At 40.7% G+C, this 19,442-nt stretch overlaps 1 protein-coding gene across 3 annotated transcripts in view; it reads left to right on the top strand.

The window, feature by feature from the left end:
- Nucleotides 1-19,442, top strand: part of Stxbp6 (syntaxin binding protein 6) — a 247,811-nt gene that overhangs the window by 52,502 nt on the left and 175,867 nt on the right. For 2 of the 3 annotated variants that reach the window (XM_052738450.1, XM_052738449.1), the window contains exon 2: nt 18,274-18,462. The exons of the other annotated variant lie outside the window; for it this stretch is intronic. In XM_052738450.1, the coding sequence (XP_052594410.1) occupies nt 18,274-18,462 (189 nt within the window). The remainder of the gene's footprint in view (nt 1-18,273; nt 18,463-19,442) is intronic. 3 annotated transcript variants of the gene reach the window in all.

Raw genomic sequence — 19,442 nt, 5'->3', positions numbered from 1 at the left:
TTTCATTCCTCTCTCCCCCAGCTTCATGCCCCTCTGCCTATCTCTGCCACACTACCTTCAATCGGTAGGTGAGTGTTGCCTGTAATTTTGCATGTGTATAATTAGTCTCGTCTCCATCTTTCTCTGCACTGTAATTCCCAGCAAATCTTCCGCCGACTTGTGGGCGGATGACACTAATGTGATGTGTTTTCAGCCCATGGGTGGGATTAGTTATGTTTCCTTGCAGTCTGATTTCAGACGATGACTGCCCTGACTTATTTTTCCAAGTGAGGCCACAGTGTAGATAGATTGACTCTTCTTGGATCAAGGCTTTTCTTCTCTTGTACTCAGTTTAGACTGAGAGGCATACCCATGTAGTTTATAAAACAGGCCCGCCCCTTCTTCAGACTCACAGATAACCAAGGTCTTTGGAAGCATAACTTTTCTTTACCTATTGCATAACTCATTTCCTATATACAGTCTCCTAAATCTTCTCTAATATCATCGGTCCTCATAGTAACACTCCTTGCTTACTGTTCTTTACAAGAAGCAGCCAGTGATGATGCAGGCCAGTGATTGCAGCCATTAACAGTTGGGTGGCTGAGGCAGGAGGATTATAATTTCCTATAAAATGAATTCAAGGTCTGCCTGAGCTACAAAGTAAGTTCAAGGCCAGCTTGGGCAACTTTGTGAGATCCTGTCACAGCTGCACTGCCATCCTCTCCTCTTCCTCCTTCTCCTCCTCCCCCCTCTTCCTCATCCTCCTCCATTTTTTCTAGGAACTGGAACTTGAACTTAGCCCATAGAATAGTGATGCACGAATCTCCCGCACTTGGCTCATATGCTGTGGTAGAGACTCTTAATGTTGATTTAACAATTATGAGGAAGACTGACTTCTCAGTCTAGCTAGGAAGAGGCTGTACTATGCATTGATCCCTGTATATATGCTGTATGTGCTCTGTATAGAAATGCAGCCAGTGCCGAGGGATGAGCAGCCCCCCTTGCTGGGATTCTGAGGTCAAAGGCTTGGGAACAGTTAGCTTTTCAGGAGGAGCCCTAACTCCTAGGTGCCTGCTCCTTGTCTGCCTCTTCTCCCATGAAATAAGTTTTCTACTGTGTTAACAGCCCCTTCCCAGTGACTCTCTCTGGGTTGTATATTGGTCTGGGACTTTGGGACCTTTTCTCTTCTTGTGCTTTTCATCAGCTTTTCCCCTATGTCTTCCCTTGTTAAAATCTGGCTTTGGAGTTGTTTATTGTTTTTTTCCAAGATGAATTTCTCGGTAGTTTAATAACATGGCATAGAATAAAATGGCATCTCAGCACAGTAGTTGTATATCAAACCATAAGTTTTTACCTCTCAGGTTCCATTAAGAAGTTAGGGCATCTCAATTTTGTCTTAGACAGAATAGGTATCTATAGGACTTGGATTTTTTAATCAAGCTAGTTTATTCCTGGGTATTTTTATTTTGACTAATTTCCAGGTGGTTTCTAAGTTAATTGCTTAGAAAAAAGGATGAAACGTTTCATTTTCTGCACTGTATTGTCATGGCTTTTACACTTCTAATCACTTGCTTTCTCCAGCTCATAAAGTGTACAGTGTGCTAGCTTTGTATTTACATACCACTGAGAAGATTAGGATAGATGATTAGAATTGGAATAGTAGAAAGCAACACAACTACTTCTCAGACAACTCAGCATCAATGCAGTGTGCAGCCAAGAAGCCCGGGCCATCAACAAACACCAAATGACTTCACATTAATTGAGTCATTGATCTTTTGCAGAGATGTGGCAAGGAGGGGATTTATCAACCTTAATTTGTTCTCAGTTATTTATCTTAATTTGGTGAATAAAAATTCCTGATCTATAGCCCTGTGCTCTTTCTCCTCAGGCTTACCTTGTGGAAACCTTCCCGAACAGTAGAGAGGTTTCTGTTTTATGGGAAGACACATAGAAAATGGTCAGACTATGTCCTAATGTGTACTAGAAGGTAGTTCACATAAGGAATAAAGCACACCATGGTTGTCTTACACTGATCCATGGGCATTGTTTAATTCTTCATTCTCCAGGTATTTTGGAGGTAACCACAGAAATCTAAGACAGTTGCTTCATAGGACTTTCAAAGAGTGGCTAGTTACAAATGAAAAATAATAAAAAGAGTAAAAAGAACACAGCTATTCTGTAACTGAGCCATCAGTTTTAACCAGTGGTCCTTGTGATGGCAATGGTCATGCAGAACCTCCCTGCAGGTTCAGTGCTCCATCTGCTCAGTACCCTGACATCGTGACCCTGCTGGGCCTTCCCATGGTTTACTGGGGAAATGGGGGTCCATTCGTAGGCTTCTTAGTCTCATTAATTAAAAAAAAATAAGAAAGAACTCAAAGAGAAGCTCAAGGACAATTTTATTAGATTTTAAAAGAAAAACCCCAAGGCAGGCAAGCTGTAAGAAGGGTGATAGAGAAGAGAAGGGGAAAAAATAAAAACTCATGCTGTGTTAGGTTGGCAACACGACACACAAGGGGAGCTTTGGAGGGGGGAAGCCCTAAGTGTTAGGAAAACCACACTTAGAAAAGGGATACGCCGGGCGTTGGTGGCGCACGCCTTTAATCCCAGCACTCGGGAGGCAGAGCCAGGCGGATCTCTGTGAGTTCGAGGCCAGCCTGGGCTACCAAGTGAGTTCCAGGAAAGGCGCAAAGCTACACAGAGAAACCCTGTCTCGAAAAACCAAAAAAAAAAAGAAAAGGGATACAAAGAAGAAGAAAAAAGGAAAAGTTGTCCTGTTTGAAATAATTCCAAAAACCAGCCCATAATGTATGCCACATTATAGCTCGGTTATGCAAGCAACTGTGCTAAGGGCAGGAATTCTGTGGTGGAAAAACAGATTATCTTATTAATGTGATCCTTATTCCTCCCATCTCTTTAGCGTGGCTTAAGGTGAACCCGCCTTCCTCAGGAGTGGCTCCTTAGCCAGGCTGGAATGTTAAGTGTCCGTCCACCCTGGCCAGAGATTGCATTCTTCTGCCAAAAGGAAATAGTTTTCCCTTAATGGGCTGCTGCTGCCACAGTGACACATGAAGTGGCTGTCCCGTTTCTCGCTGAGATTCCTAGCACAGATTTGGCACATTGTAGATACACAGTGACATGATTGACTAGAAGGAGGAACGCATAAATAAGTTGAGTTTCTGTGGAATGCCAGCATTTATGCAGAAACAATAACTAGGATATCAGAGAGAGAGAGAACTATCAGGCTGTTATTTATAAGGCTCATCAAGTAGAGACACATCTTTGGGTGTGCATCTTTGCCTACTTACCCAGTGATTTACTCTGGAAAAATATTTCTGAGCAGAATGCTGTTGTGCTGGGTGTACCAATTTGAGAAGTTTTTTTTTTTTTTTTTTTTTAATAAATATAACTGAAATGTCCTCCACAAGTTGGTCACACATGGGTCTGCTGATATTCCACATTCCTTTCATCCCCATCACACATTTCATGGTGTTCATATTTGTCTTTCTGGGGCCTGTACCTTACCAGTACAGCAGCTGTGTTGGAAGAGAGAGTATGGGAGATGTTTATGTGATAAATATAGTTGCTTTTTTGTTTGTTTTGATGCTCTTGACTTACTCCCATCCACCTAGAGGTAATTATTTTGTATCTCAACTTCACTCTCCCACTAATCAGTGTTTTGTATTTGTTTGAATTCAGTTCTGATTTACCTTTTTAAAAAACTGTGTGTTTTGAATGTTCTGCATCCTGTTTACTTCGGTATGTATTCCAGGTTCTACATCCTCAGTGACCAGAAAGCAAGGGACTTATGAGTGGGACCATTCTTGGAGAACTTGTGGGATTCAAACACAGAAGGCAGGCTGACTGATGGTTGACTCAGTGTGAGCAAGGAAATAGGAAGGTGTGGTGACTGAGCCATGTAAGATTATAAGGAAGGTGAAGGATACAGGCCTTGGGCTGCTGAATTCTCTTAACTTGCAAGAAAGACTGGAAATGTATTTTACATAAAAATATGTATTTTTCTATGTTCCCAAGCCTAGACAATTTATTCTTGTAAAGCTGTGCATTTATAACCTTCATTGGGGTCTCTACCTCTTCACAAGTGGGAATGAGTTTGTTGGTTTGTTTTGTGCTGGAAAATAAACCCAGAGATTCATACATACTAAGGGATAATGATCTTTAAACATATTTTTTCCACCTCCCCCCACACCCTTTCAAATTATCCTTAGCACCAAACAGACATTCAAGAACGACATCATGGTTGTCTCACACTTTTTCTTGTAATCACTTCTTTGTTTGTGTACTTTCTAAAGTGTGTGAATTCTGTTGAGAAACTTCTCGATAGAGTAGTCACTGCATTTGACCTCAGGCTGCGGTCTTCCTCTCAGGGCACACCCATTGTGCAGATCACAGGTAGAAGCAATGACGGGAAATGTCCTACTGTGTCACTCACACAGAGCGAACAGCTTCCTGAGGCATTCCCTCTGGCTTCCCACTGAAGTGAGCTGCCTGCCTAATTTCTGCAAACTGGCCTGATTAACTTCTGTAATTACATTGCAAGGATAGACTTAATAGAGCAAGGATTTCCTGACCACCAGTCTCTGAAGGATTAAGCTGGACCTGCCTCCTCTATCATGGGGCAGCAAATTCTCCTTCTTATTTTAATCTGTTGCTTGCCTCTTTGTCTTTGTCTTTCTCCTTGAATATTTCTAGTTTGTCTGTTTCCTCTGAACCTCACAAAGAGCCCAGGCTATAGTAGTTCCTCAGAAAATGTTGAATGAAGAGAGTTTGTTCCTGTTCCCCAGATGAATTTGTTACCTCGGTTTAGAAAGGAATGCTATATGCTAAGAACAGAAATATTCATCAAGCCTGGGTAGATGTCCAGTTAGAAGAGCTTGGCTCTGCCTTCTCCAACCTGATGATTAGTAGTGAAGGGCAGTAACTCTGTTCTTTGTTCCTTTGCCCAGTCAGCTTCTTCTCAGCTACTGTATTGATTTGTGGACTTGTTAGTTATTCTTGTGAGTGAAAACTCCTGAGAAGAAGCTGTGTCTGCAGAGACTGATTGACTGATTAGAATTTCAGTAGCGTGGAGAGCTTGGAATGTAACATTCCAGAAGCTAACTACCTTATCTTGGACTAGCTTTAGCTCCAAGAACAGCCATTCCTTGCTCAACCTCTGTGTCAGAAATAATATCCTATGACTAATAGATACAAACCTTTGGAGTCTATTGACCGAGCAGACACACTGGCTTTCACCAACCCAAAGCTAAGAATGCGGTCAATAGTATCATGAGCCTATAGAAAAGCTTTCCTCATCTCTCTGAGGTACCCACCGGTGTATTTTAAACTTGCCTTGCTTTATGACTTCCTTTGGTTTGTGAAACTATAAAACTTAAACTGCTTCCACAATGGAACATGGAATTTGTGGTAACCGAAATCTGTGTTCCTGAGCCATGGTCACTCAAAATGCTCCAAAATAAACTATCTCTTATTCTCTTTAAGATGAGAGCTTTGGTTTTAGTGTTGACATTCTTCATATTCATATTCATATTCACTAGAACATATTCATATTCACATATGCTCTGGAGGGGAAAAGATTCCATTGTTCATTCTCTTCAGAATCCTCAGTTTCTAGAAAGGGCTGCCATATTGAGTGAGCAATATATGTTTTTTTCCCTAATTTTGCTCTGTGTGTGCATTTTCTGTTTTTTTTTTCTTCTTTTTCTAAATGTTCCTTCCATTCTGCATCTTCACAGTTCACAACATTATTTTCAGTGCAGTAGATTTCAGCTGCATCCTGTCAATTATGGTTTTTTGTTTTTTGTTTTTGTTTTTGTTTTTGTTTTTTTTTTTTTTTTTTTTTTGAGACAAGGTTTCTCTGTGTAGCTTTGGAGCCTTTCTGGGAACTCACTCTGGTAGACCAGGCTGGCCTCGAACTCACAGAGATCCACCTGGCTCTGCCTCTCAAGTGTTGGGATTAAAGGTGTGAGCCACCACCGCCTGGCCTTGTCAATTATTTTATCTTTAGGCTGTCAATTTATATGCCTAGACAAGGGCAGTAGCTGTCAAAGGGAGGCAGAATTACTGGGGCAAGATCCATTGTTCACCTTTTTCTATCCAGGAGAGGTGAGGATATGTCCTCTCTTTCCTCACAGATTTGAAAGATGAAGCAGGATGCCATTTGAGAACAGCTAGTGTCAAATACATTGTGTGGGACGTGTGTTGACACATGCGTTCAGATATTCTTTTATGCTGGCAGTCTGTCAGGGGCAGAGCACCGCAGGTGGGAGCTGATTTCCACATAATCCTTCCCACAAGTCTTGTGAAGTGGGTGCACTATCCTATTTCAGATATGCAGACACAGGCCTCAGAGATGGAGGGTTTTATCCAAGGTCACAAGGCAAAGGCAAAAATTGGCGTAGACCGATGATGGCAAATGTTGACATCTTTTCACTCTCCGTCAGCTGTCAAATTGGAGTAGGAGAAAAGTAACCATTATCCTTTGACCTCAGCTACCTGGTCACAGGGACTTGAATGTCCTTCTAATTTGTCAGTGTGAAGCACTATTAAATTTAGTGTTAATTGAGTTTATTTTTAGGTAGTATTCAATGGACAGATTTTTTTTCTCATCATTATCAAATATTGTTATGACTACTTAGGCCAGAAGTTAGTTGTTTTCTGGACCATGTTGATTAAGAGGGATTGACATTGAATGACAGAACTGCTGATTGGATGGGGCAGAGTCTGCGTTTCCATGTGGGCCTTGAGTCTGACCTGGATTTATAGGTTATTCTATAACAATCTGAGACATTAACTAAGACTCTCTATCCATGATTTATCCCAACCACATAGAGATTTCACAGTCTTTGGAAACTACATCCTAACCTTGATATTCCAGCACATTGCTTCTGGGGAGTCTCAAGCAAACCTGTAAAGACTCTGCAGTTACCCAGCAGGACCTCATGCAGCTGCCTGCGGAAATCAGGGTAATCCTACCATTTCTGAGAGCCTTTTAATAGAGCACTGATTACAGATTGCAGGCACCTGGTGCTGTTTTTGTATTGCGGCTGAAGGGTACCATTTCAAAGGCAAGCATTGGGCTTGACTGGTTCCTATTTCCTGCTCTGTTGCTTGCCAGGAATAGGTACCAAGAAGCCCATACAACAGCTGATCTGGCTCCTAGTGTGGAGAGTACCAATGCCAAAGTGTTAATTCCCAGAATGATAATGTGTGTGTGAGTTGCCCTGGATGTATTCACCTGACAGTGGCTCAGAGCCCCAAGATTGTAGGACTTCTGCTAACTGGGATCAGCACAGAGATCTATGGGTGGGACTAGGCCAAGGTTATTCTGTGCTTCTTGGACTCCCCAGCATGTTCCACTTGGGCTTATTCCACTTTAGACCTCAACAGCCAAGTGAGAAAACACAAACTGTGAAAATTCAAGAGGAAAGAGGTGCTGGCCTAAAATCAAGGTTTAGAAAAATCTATGGGCTTGAGGTATTGTAAGCGAGAACTTAATTTTGTGCCAATTCTCAAGGAAAAGAATGAATCTGAGAAGTATTCCCACTGTGAGGAATCATGCTTTCTCCTTGTCTTCTCTCCACTCTGCCTACCACCTGTTCTCATGGTCTACAACCATGGGACTAGTGTAATATTTTACACCATCATATCATGCTTTTTAAATTTTTATTGGAAAGAGCATTATGGTGAAGTAGAGACCAGTGTCTAGTCCAAATTTTGACTTTCTTTCTCTTTGGATGCATGCTTCTGAGTTAGAAAGAACTGAATGAGATAGATGTCATCGAGATGATTCTGCAAGTAAAATTTGAAGCAGACAAATGCTCAAAATGCATGGTGACAGTGTCTTTTAATCGACATATTAACTGTAGCTGGGTTGGAACCAAAAAAGGTGTCATGGAATGGTTACTGGTTGTGAAAGCCTTTCCGAGAGTCTCCTCGGTAAAGCAAAACGTATGGAATACCCATGTAAAGTCTTTTAAGCTTTTGAAGCTTGGGTCATCGCTGCGGACAAGCTAGGGTTGCTTGGAGCATCACAGAAGTTTGAAGGTATAGCATGTGTGGGGATGACAACCAAGAAGGTCAAAGTTATGCTTTGGAAATGCCAGAGAGGAGCAATACATAAAGGAGTTGAAAGAGGAGAATCCCCCTAAGAACCAGCAGAAACCTTTGAAATACTTGTCTGCCACAGCTAAGCCTTTTCCAGTTTGGAAAATAGCTTACAAGCTTCATAAAACTGCCTCATGGCAACCATCTAAGATCTTCTCGGGAACTGACTCCCGGTTGGAATCAAAAGGAGGGTGGCAGACTGCTGTGCTCTGAGGCTCAGTGGGCCTTGTCTTCTGGTGCTGTTCTAGTTGGTGGCCTGCACTTGGGAGAGTAGGGCCTGAAAATGAGGGGGAATAAAGTCTCATGCAGTGGCCAACTGTATTCAGAGCATCAGACAATTTATGCTCAGAGGGTTAAGAAGAGTCACCTGAGTAAAGTGTACAATCACAAGGACAAGTCACATGTGGCAAAAACATGTTTTTTCATAGAAGCCTATGAATAACAACGCTGAAGTAAACTTACTCGTATCCACTACACCTGGGAGGAGCATGAAAACACATTCCAAGACAATTACATGTTTTGAAAAACTGAGGTCACAGGACTCTTGTCTTGTTTTCTTGGAATTTTCTCACAAGCACTCAGAAGTCTCATGCAACTCCTCTCTTGGACTATGTTCTGACAGTCCTCTTTCTGGAGATGGACATGTATTGCAAGTCTTACCCTATGCACTAAGTCCCCAGTCTAACTTGGGGAATGAAAATAAGTTATCTTAATGGCACCATGTGATAGTGTTTGTCAACTAAAGTGCGTGATGCACACATCCAAGATGAACTGATAGCAGCAAGGATAACCTAATTTATTGTCTTTGTAGCTGCTGGGCAAGGTTAACAACAGTATCTTGTCCATCAGAAAGCAAAGGTGATCAGAGGAAAAATGAAGTTTGTTTTGATTTACCCAGAATGCAGTTCTGCCTCCCCTTCCTGCCTCCCCTTCCTTCCTTTCTTCACTAGAAGATGGTGCAGACGAACAGAGAATCCCCTGGAATCCTGTGTCTAGGTTCAAATTCCTGCATACCCTTTAAGGCTCTGGGATCTACAGAAATTTATGTAACCACTTACTTTCCTCATCTGTAAAACAGTTTCTCCTCTTCAGATATAAACGTATCTATAAGGCATTTTTAATACCAGATTCACATTTGTGCCTCTCATGTCAGAATTTGAGGCAGTGGCATGGAAAGGTACTTGTGGGAGCTAGAGCAAGTTTTTCTACCAGCATTCTCATTGAACTCCACAGGCACAAAGTCATGAAACTGACCACTGGGGAGAGCAGTTAAGCCTGGAATCAAATCCCTGGCCAGATGATGAGAGGAAAATGTTAATGAAGCTAACTGTAAGTTTCGCTTATGAAAATGAGGCATGGAAGGACATAGAATCTTGCCTTCTAAACTAACATGGTAAATGTGCGTAAAATGGACCCATGAGGTATCATGTTTTTATGTGCTGCCCTTGGCTGATGGCCGAAGGTACCACTGATGATGACATAGCAACTGTTGAAAACACACTGCAGTTCTCATCCAAACTGTAAAGCAGGGGCATTCTCCCAGTCAGGTATTCTGATATTGAGTACTGTTGTAAAACTGAAGCTAGAGACTATTTTGAACAAGTTTTACAGTAGTTTAAAAGTAGTTGATATCATAACTAGTTTCATCCATATTTTAAGTATTTAGGAAGCTCGTATACATAAAATTGGAAGTTCACTCTAAAAATTTAGCTTTTTAATGTTATAATTCAGGTGTTTTTTGAAATAGAATTTGCTTAGTTGAGAAAACTTAAAATATACCTAAGATTCTAGTCAGTATCTTCTGTAAAAGGCTAATCCTATTTATTGCTAACGATTTCCCTGTGTGTGTGTGTGTGTGTGTGTGTGTGTGTGTGTTTAATCTATACCTTCAGCCCTGTTTCTTTTTCATATCTTCTCTTCAGCACGAGTGAAGCAAGGACGGTAATCAACACGTATACCTAATATAGCACACAATTAAGCTGTTTGCGTATAGAATCGACCCTGCATGGTTTCGTCTGTATTTGGACATGATTGGAATTGGCTTGGCCACTCCCAGTGTTTGCTCCTGTAGGTGATGTTCTCAAACCAAAGTAGTGTTATTAGTTTCGTTGTTATTATTGTTATTATTATTATATGTTGGTTTTTGTCATACTCTTTGTTAATGTTAGGATGTGGCAATTTACAAATACAATGTAAACAAACTTGCAAACCAGGTCTGTGGCAGAGCAGGATTTGTTTTTGAATATTATACCTATGAGAAGGATGGACTTAGCAAACACATAAACAAGGAAAGAGGGATGAACATAGTGTAGGTTTGTAACTGAAGTAGACATGAGTCATAGGCACAGAGAATCCTGTGAACATGTTTCCTACAGAGGAAAGTATATATTTAGGGAAAAGAAAGCCAACTCTCACGCATTCGTAGCCAGTAATGGAGACTCTCCCCTCCTTAAAGACTTCATTGTGGCCAAGGCTACTGTCTGTGGTGGTCAATGGTCTGTGTTTACACTGTCCAAATGTGTGCGGTTACAGGGAGTAAATGGAAGCTGGCATGTGGCTGCTGCTCTTCTGTCCAGACTGTGGCCTGGCAGGGGCTGCTGCTGCCTAGAGGAAAATGTCCCCCTCTAATGGCCGTTTTCCAGCCCCCGATCACTCATAGCATTACCCTCCTCTCTCCCAATGATTTGGTATTGACTGGAATCAAAGACAATGAGTCTAATCGCTGGATCCCAGTGAAGTGTATTTTTATGGCTTTCGGGTTCAGGGAGAGTAGGTCTGAAATCACAGATGTTTATGAAAGCATTCTAGCTTAGTGACAGTGAGAGCAGGAAGAAGATTCTCTGGCTTGTTTTCTTAGTTTGAATTCAAATAATGATATGAATTTAGTAGAAAACTTGTTTGTAGACATTTTTCTGGGTATAAGAATGTAAGTATGCTAGGCATGGTGGCACACACCTTTAATCCTAGCACCTGGGAGGCAGAAGCAGGTGGATCTCCATGAGTTCAAAGCTAACCTAGTCTACAGAGTGAGTTCTAGGAAGGCCAGGGCTACATAGAGACTCTATTCCAAAGAAACAAAAGCCAAACAACAACAAAAAGATGCAAGTGCAATTGTACATTCAGAGGCTCATTTTTAGTTCTGTAGCGTCTTTATTTCCACTCTGCATTATTTCACTCTCATTTTTCCAAGTCGGTATCTATGAGTCTTTTTTTTTTCATTTATTTCCTGTTTTCATGTGTAAGTGGTGTGCATGTGTGCATTTGTGCATGTGTAGCATGTGAAGGTATGTATGAACGTGGGTGGGTATGCTTCTGGGGAATTATTTTGACTCTATCTAATGAGGCAGGGACTCTCAGTCAAATTCACAGGTCATTGATATGGCTAGTCTCATTGGCCAGCTTGCTCTGGGAATCCCGTTGTAGCCTTCTGAGGCTGGAATTATAGGGGGGCTGCCACACTCACTTATGAGGGTTCTGAGGATCTGAAATCCTATCCTATATGCATAGCCCTGATTTAAAAAAACAAAACAAAACAAAACCAAAATTGTAATATTCCACTGCGTAGATGGGCTCCAGTTCCTCTGTATTTAAGCAGTGGAAATTTATGAGTGTTACGTTATCCATAAACTGTTTCTTTTGAAATGAGCCTGAGACAAGCATGTGTCTATGTTGCAATATTCACATTTCTCTAATAGTCAAGTTTCTGGTTCAATGGGTCCCTGCTTAAATACTATCTCCACAAGAGGAAGTTGTAACTCTTTCCTGTAATCTGTAGCCAAAAAGGAATTGGCTAAAAATGGCATAATTTACCATTATAAAAATACATATCTAATATTCTTATTTGCAGTCTTAAGATGATGCATTCAGCAGCTATATTGACCTATATTTAGGATTGAATGTGCAAGTGCTTTGTAAATTCATGAAGGGCTACAGACACGTAAGGATTCCTTACTAGCACTGTGCAGAGCATCTGCCATGGACACCTGCTCAGGAAACATTTTTACTAGTGTGTTTAACAAGTAAATCATTAAGTACGGGGGGGGGGGGCATGCTTCCCACCAAAAACAATGGTTCTAAACCTGTTTGTGCAGCAGAATAAGCTGAAGACACCCACAGGTAAACAAGGCCCAGGCCTTGGTCCTTGAGCCCCCGAATCTCTGTGACCCAGAGACCCCAGGTATAAAGTCTGCTTGATGCCCACATCCTATCAAATATTTGTATGACAGGCTGGAGACAAGTTTTTTTTAAAAAATCATTTTTCCATATTCTTTTATCTTTGTAGAAGTGTGTAACTCCTTTAAGAGTATTTTCAAGTATGTTATGTATTTTATTAACTCATTCTTACATTTGTAAACCTTGTGAGGCCTTAAGTATGGGTTTTTGATCCTCTGTGCCAGTGGCCTCCCAACCCCATGGCAAGCTTTCCTTAGGATTGTTTATACCAGTAATAACTCCTTGAGCTTGTAGTGACTGTACTTTAAAAGTTTGAATGTTATCAGATTCATCTGTCTATTGTACCACCTTATCTGATTTCTCTTGGTTTCTACTTATGAGAACTACTAGTTGAGCTACATGAAAGAATTGTTGACAGGTATAAAATGTTCATCTGACTCATTCTTTATCCACATGTATATTATCTATACTATGGTGGGTATTTTCTCCTTGAGAAGTATCTTTTTAGAGAGTCATGCCTCAGAAAAACTATTGTGCATTTAAAATGAGCATCATTTAAACTAAGGGAAGTGTTTTTAAAGGAGCTTAATTTGTCCCATTGTCTCATTGATCTTAACATATGAGATCAGAAAAAATAAAACCAATTTTATTTTCTAAACAAATTGCCTTTTTTTCTCACTCTCAGATAAAGATTTGTTTTAAATTTTGGAGCAAATTAAATATTTTTAGATTATTTTAGACTTAATGCTTATGTAATGATATCTGGTTATAATATTTAATATTTTTATAGTGTACAACAGAAGCAGAGTAGCTTAACACTTTTCTTCTTTGTTTTCAACATTTACAACACTGAACTTTTCTCATCCTGATCATACCCAAGGCACAGAGAGTAAACAATTCAATGTAACTGGTCTCTAGTCATGTTTAATCTGACTTGTTAGAACATTATGTGGGACAGTGCAGAAGGCTGACTGCGCTGAGTTTGGAGCCAAGGTGGAGTCCTTTAGAGGAATCATCAAAATCCAATGGTGAAGACTAAAATGAGGCATAAGAAACCAGAGCGGTGGAAAACTGGTAGAATCCAGAAATATTAAATGAAACCCATAAGACTTGATGATTGGTTGGTTATTATGGGTAACTGGAAGGTTTGAAAGAACAAGGAGAGTCTAGGACAACTCTTGGTGAAAATTCTCTGCCTGCAGCTAGGTGTCAGGAAAGCAGACTGTGTTAGATAGTCTGTAGTAGTCAGCTGTTCTTCACTGTGACAACATACCTAAGAAATGTCAACTTCAAAAGATTTATTTTTGTTTATAGTTTCAGAGATCTCAGTTTATGGTCAGTTGGCTCCATTGCCTATGGCAGAGCCTAACATCATAATGAGAAATGCATGACAGAGCAAAGGTACTAGCCTATGGTGGCCAGGAAGCAGAGAGAGAGGAAGAGGGTCAGGGAGAGGGTCCCAGTATCACCTGCAGGGAACTTCTTCCTAGGCACTTAGGACTTCCCACAAGGTCCCTCCCCTCCCCATGGTACCATGGCCTTTAGGGGACATTTAAGATCTACACCAGCCTCATCAGACACGCTTTATTGAACATATTTCAAAAGTGGCAATGCAGAACAATCCGGTCTTAGACCATGATTTATTTCTATGGTTTTTGAGTCCACCTTACTAGAGTTCAGATGCACTCAGGAAGATGAGCTGTTTTCCCCCAGTGTCCACCAGTGTTCACCACCTTGGACCTGACCTTTGAGGATTCTAACACTGATACCAACATGCTGAGTTGCATCTGCCTCAGTGGAATCATACTAACCTCATGATATTTAAAGCCAGAAATTCTTATTACTCATTTGTAATGAATGTTTTCATGGGCACACAGTTTACAATACTTGTGTTGGTAAAGCTAGCACCAAAACATAACCAGAAGATTATATGTCAAGCAGGGTATCGGAAGACATAAGGTAATAAAACCGGGTAATTCAAGTATCTGTTAATATTGACCTAAATAAATGGGCTGTTGTTAAAACCAAAGTTTCTTCTCAGATGAGACTTAAGGCCTACAAGCTGTACACCCTAGAGCCATGTACATGATTATGAATACTGTGGCAATAATAGTTTTGGCTTCATTGTAGTCTCTCCTAGTCTTCCTGGTCTCCTGAATCTCATGTATCAATTATAGAGGAAACCAAAAACATTAGTTTTGGGGATACCAGAACCTCTTGACAAGTATACCTCTTTCATTGTGTTTTCCACCTGCCTGGTCCCTGAGAGCACCTGAATTCCATCTCCTACTCTGATGAATACTCTTACTGGAGAGCCATTTCCCTAAGGTGGCCATCTACTTTTAAAAAAGAATCTTTACCAATTCTAAATGATTTATGCTGAAGAAGACCTTGAAGAAGCATAAAACTGAAAAGGTATGGTCTCTGCCACTATCACTTAATGTCGTCAGCTGCTGTGCCTTGCAGATGAAACTGTAGATTGTTTTTCTGGCTGTAAAAGCTTTATAAACTATTTGCTTTAGAAGCTGTGGACCAGTAAAAGGGGAAGTGTCCACAGAGTGATGCGGGTAAAGTAATAAGTTGTCATTGGTGCATGGTTGTGGCTGGAGTCTCATATCCTGAAAAGTGACATCAGTTCTCAGGCTGGTACTGAAAATTCAGCTGTAAGATCTGAAGACTTCATGAAGCTGCTTGTGTGAATCCGGGGTGGGAAACAAATCCCCTGTACTGTCTTCCTGAATCCACTACTGAAATGTTCCCTTCTCTACCAACTGCTACCTTTCTGGTCAAAGTTTTAGTTTTGTATAGGGTAATGACTTTTAAATTTGGTGATGACCCATAGAAACCTGAGAATGAGTTAGAGAGTTGTTTAAAATACAGTTGATATGATTCTGATTTGGTGAATTCAGATGTGTCACTGGATTTGAGATCGCTAAACAGTGTCCGGCTTGCTCTCTGATTCTTCCCCTTATAGTCTACTGTACATTAATATTCCCAGAATGATACTGAAAACATATACCTTTATGTATTTCAGAAAGCCCTGAACAAAAAACACGACACTTGACCCTAGAGTGAATATGATACTCTCCCAGTAGTGAATTTTCAAAGGAGAAAGACCTATAACTCCCCATTTTTGTATTTGTGTAGAAGAAACCATCTGTGTGTATCTATACATGAGAAACAGTGAGACTTTGCTAAGTAAAGTTGAATACTGTTCTTCCAGATACCTTCTGCTATGCATGAGTACATTCATTCAATTTTTATAGTTCAAAAAATTTTATTATTCATATCATATTAGGAGTTAATAAAATCTTCTACCTTCAAGATTTTTTAAAAAAAAATTGAGGCACTGGAATGCATTATCTGAACATATTAACCTATTTAACTCTTCAGTTCCAAGAGGAAGGTAATGGCATCGCCATGTTGTACTAAGTCAGTAGTTCTCAACCTATGGGTTGAGACCCCTTTGGGGGGTTTCACAGAGATTGCCAGACACTATTGGAAAACACAGATATTTTCATTAAAATTTATCACAGTAGCAAAATTGCAGTTATGAAGTAGCAATGAAATAATTTTATGGTTGGGGGTCACCAAAACATGAGGAACTATATTAAAGGGTCACAGTATTAGGAAGGTTAAGAACCCTGGACTTAATCAACTGAGAGGCAGAAATACTAAGATTTACCCATCAATCTTGAGCCTTATATGTTGGATCTGAAATTTAAACCTGAGTTGTTTGATTTTAAAACTTGGGCCCAGAGAAGTTCCTAATTTATCTTTCCTTTGCCCCTTCCATTTGTGAATACCAGTATAACAGAGTAACGAAGCTCACTTCAGTATCTCACCAGTTGTCAACAGAATAAGATGTTTGAAAACCTTGGTAATACAGGTGTGCCTCTTTTGTCTTCTGATAGATTTTATACAAAGTGATGTTAGTTCTCTATTACCTTTCAACATATACCTTTCAATCAAGGTGAAGAAGCAACGCCATGCCAGTAGGGGAAGTTCCTGATGTGATTGAGAATCCAGCTTGTTTTCTTCCTTGCCTTTTTTTTTCTGTGTTTCCCTGAGTGGGAGACACAAAAGACCTCAGAGCTAGGAAACCAATGTTTTTCTCTACTTAAAAAAAGCAGAACAAAACAAGTGCCCACCAAAAAAAAAAAAAAATCCCAACAAATCATAAAAGTGTCATGGGACAGTAAGACAAGTGCATGGTGACAGAAGGTCTTTGTGCTAGCTTGCGGGCAGTCACAGTGGTCACACAATGAAAACAGGCACACCTACACTGTTGTCACTGTTTCTTAGCCAGTGGAGAGAGAACCTGGTGGCCGTGCAAAAACTGTTGTCAGAGCTCAAGTAGGTCAGAATATATACAGTGTTATATTCAGCCATTCCTCGCTAAACTGGCTCTAGCCTACCAGAGAAACCTGTGATGGAGTCTGTAATCAGCCCTTGCAGGACAGAGACCATATCTTAATTTTTCATGACATTTCTAACACTAAGCACGGAGTAGCATAGAGTGGGGGCTCCTCTATCAACTGGTCAGTTTTAGGGCAGTCTCAACAAGGTTTTGATCTACTGCTGTGTCATATACTGCATGCAGGACTCCAAACAACCTGTGTGAGCCGGACCAAGGCTTTTCCTGCACCTTCAGTTCTGATTGGGACATGTGATGTTCGTGTGTGGGCAAGTGTGCATGCATGTGTGTATGTGTGGAGGCCAGAGATCAATCTCAGATGTCTTTCCTCAGGCACCGTCCACCTATTTCAATTTTTAGCTCCTTTGGCTTGTCACTTGCTGAGTAGAACAGTCTGGCAGGCCAGGGAGCTCCAGGTTCCTACCTGTCTGAACCTCAAAGCTCTGGGATTACAAGTCCATGCCACCACAGCTAGCCAACCCCCCCACTCCCCCCCATCCACCGGGTTCTGGCAATCAAACTCAGGTCCTTGTGCTTTCATGAGCTTTCTCCCAAAGTCTAATTCTGAATTTTTAAATTGCCTGAATAAATATTGGTTGGTGATGAGTAGAAATTTATCTGTGATGACAGTGGTGGATTACAGTAGATTTGCTAGTACTCTTGAGCTGAATTTCCGTTCAGATTGATCTTGAACGTGAAGACAGAAGCAGAATTCAGACCATCAGGAAGTACAACTTTGGGAAACCAAATACAGTGTGAGGACTGTGACTGCACTGGTTTGTGTGTGTTAAGGGAGGGGTGGTTCATGAGTCAGCAACATACTGCTTCATTTTCTTAGTTGTTGGTCAACCACTACCAGTTAACCACAGGGGGATAGTGGGACCTGCTGAGTAGCACTTCCCAAATATGTAGCACGAGTCTGACATAGATTTAGAATTCGATGTCCACTGGGGCTGAAGGAAAATACAGAAGATTTAGCAAGGGTCCAGAGAGTGGCAGGTCTATGCAGTGGAACACTGGACAGTAGGGCCCACTGCAGGAGGCTAGTACACAAGAGCTCCTTACTTAGCAGATGAAAGGCAGCTGAGCAGTGGGGAAATCAATGCTCTTCTGTTTCTTATATGGCTGTTATGTAGAGGATGACATAATTATTTCCACTATGAATGGCATTAGGAAAATGTATTTACGTTGAAGTTGAAGGAGATTTGGAAAGGGCAAAAAGAACTAATTGAGGGGTTGTTAGGCAGTGGAAAGACTTCTCAACTGCAAGTGTTGTTCCTGACAAGGGAGAAAGAGGATGGATACTGCTGCCGGTTAGGTAGAGATTATGAAGCCCCTAGAGCCCATTGCTTGATGTTCATGTCACATTGTGCTGGGTGTTTCAAGTAGTGAAAAACACACCCCTTTTCCCTTTACATCTTTATAGTTAGTGCACCAAGAAGAGCTCGTTGTTAATGTTTCTGTAATGCAGAGGTTAAGCTGCAAACTGAGCAACACTGCACCTGCAGACCCTCCCTGCTCACTCCTCCGAGCCCTACAGTATTGTCAGTGCCAACTTTCCTTTTCTTTTTCTTCAGAAAATCCCCTGCGTGCCCTCCTTGCTTGCCCTACAATGAGTGCCAAGTCTGCCATCAGCAAGGAAATTTTTGCACCTCTCGATGAAAGAATGCTGGGAGCTGTCCAAGTCAAGAGGAGGACAAAGAAAAAGATTCCTTTCTTGGCAACCGGGGGTCAAGGCGAATATTTAACTTATATCTGCCTGTCAGGTAATGAAAACTGAATAACAGTATGGAAACGACTTTTGTTTTAACATGCTTAATTCTCAGGCATCTGGGAGGGTCCTGTTCATGTGGTGATATCTGCCTTCCAGTCTTTTCTATCCTCTCTGTTGTCATCCTCTCCTTGTTTCCTTGACGCCTTTTCCTCTGTTGGGATTTCTTTGTATGGGAAAGATCGTGAAGTTCAGTTTTCCAATCCCTGAAGAGTGTCTGCAGAGTTTGGCAGGCATTTTCTTATTCATTCTTTCCTTCAGAGGGAGTGGTCTGTCCTTTGGGAGTTTTGTTTTGGAACCCTTCTTGGTATTTGGATAATTGTCACTACTAGCAGAATGAGCTTCACTTTTTCTCCCCCTAGATCATTGCCAACAATTAGCAATAGTTTTCCTTGAGACAAATATTGTTACTTTATGGAGCAGGAGAAAGAAGATTTCATGCACAAATCATGGCCTTGCCTGACAGCCACTGCCTTGTGAAAAATACCCATCTGTTTTTATAAGCTTAGAATTTTGTCAGATTATTATTTTTCTTTCTGTTTGTGATTAGAGATCTGTGAGATTTACTGCAGATACACACCAAGTTTTTTTTGAGATAAAGTCAAGATAATTTTTCCATGAGCTTCTGAGTGATGCTAAGCTAAGCACTAAGGGCATTTGTAATATTTCTCGTGATATTTCCCATAATAGGAATGGAGAAACTAAGCTTACCACAATTCATCTTTTGCAAGATCTTTTTGAGTTGTGGTTTGGGAATAAAACTTTAATTTTAAAACCTGTTTTTAGCTTTTAAACAAAATTAAGCAGCTGATAAGCTAATCAGAATTAATTTCAAGGTATAAATGACTCTTCAGCACATAGATATGAATTTATATGACTTAGATTAGAATGAAATGAAAATAGCACTTTGATAAGCATGCCTTTATAATTGTTAGAAGGAAAGTTTTATTTATTTAGGGGGTGAAGGAATCAACT

Source organism: Peromyscus californicus, unplaced genomic scaffold (genome assembly GCF_007827085.1).
Source record: "Peromyscus californicus insignis strain IS unplaced genomic scaffold, ASM782708v3 Scaffold_15__1_contigs__length_86483966, whole genome shotgun sequence".
In the NCBI taxonomy this organism is placed as follows: Eukaryota; Metazoa; Chordata; class Mammalia; order Rodentia; family Cricetidae; genus Peromyscus; species Peromyscus californicus.
Note: the sequence above shows the minus strand (reverse complement) of the source record. Positions and strands in the feature narration are given on the sequence as shown.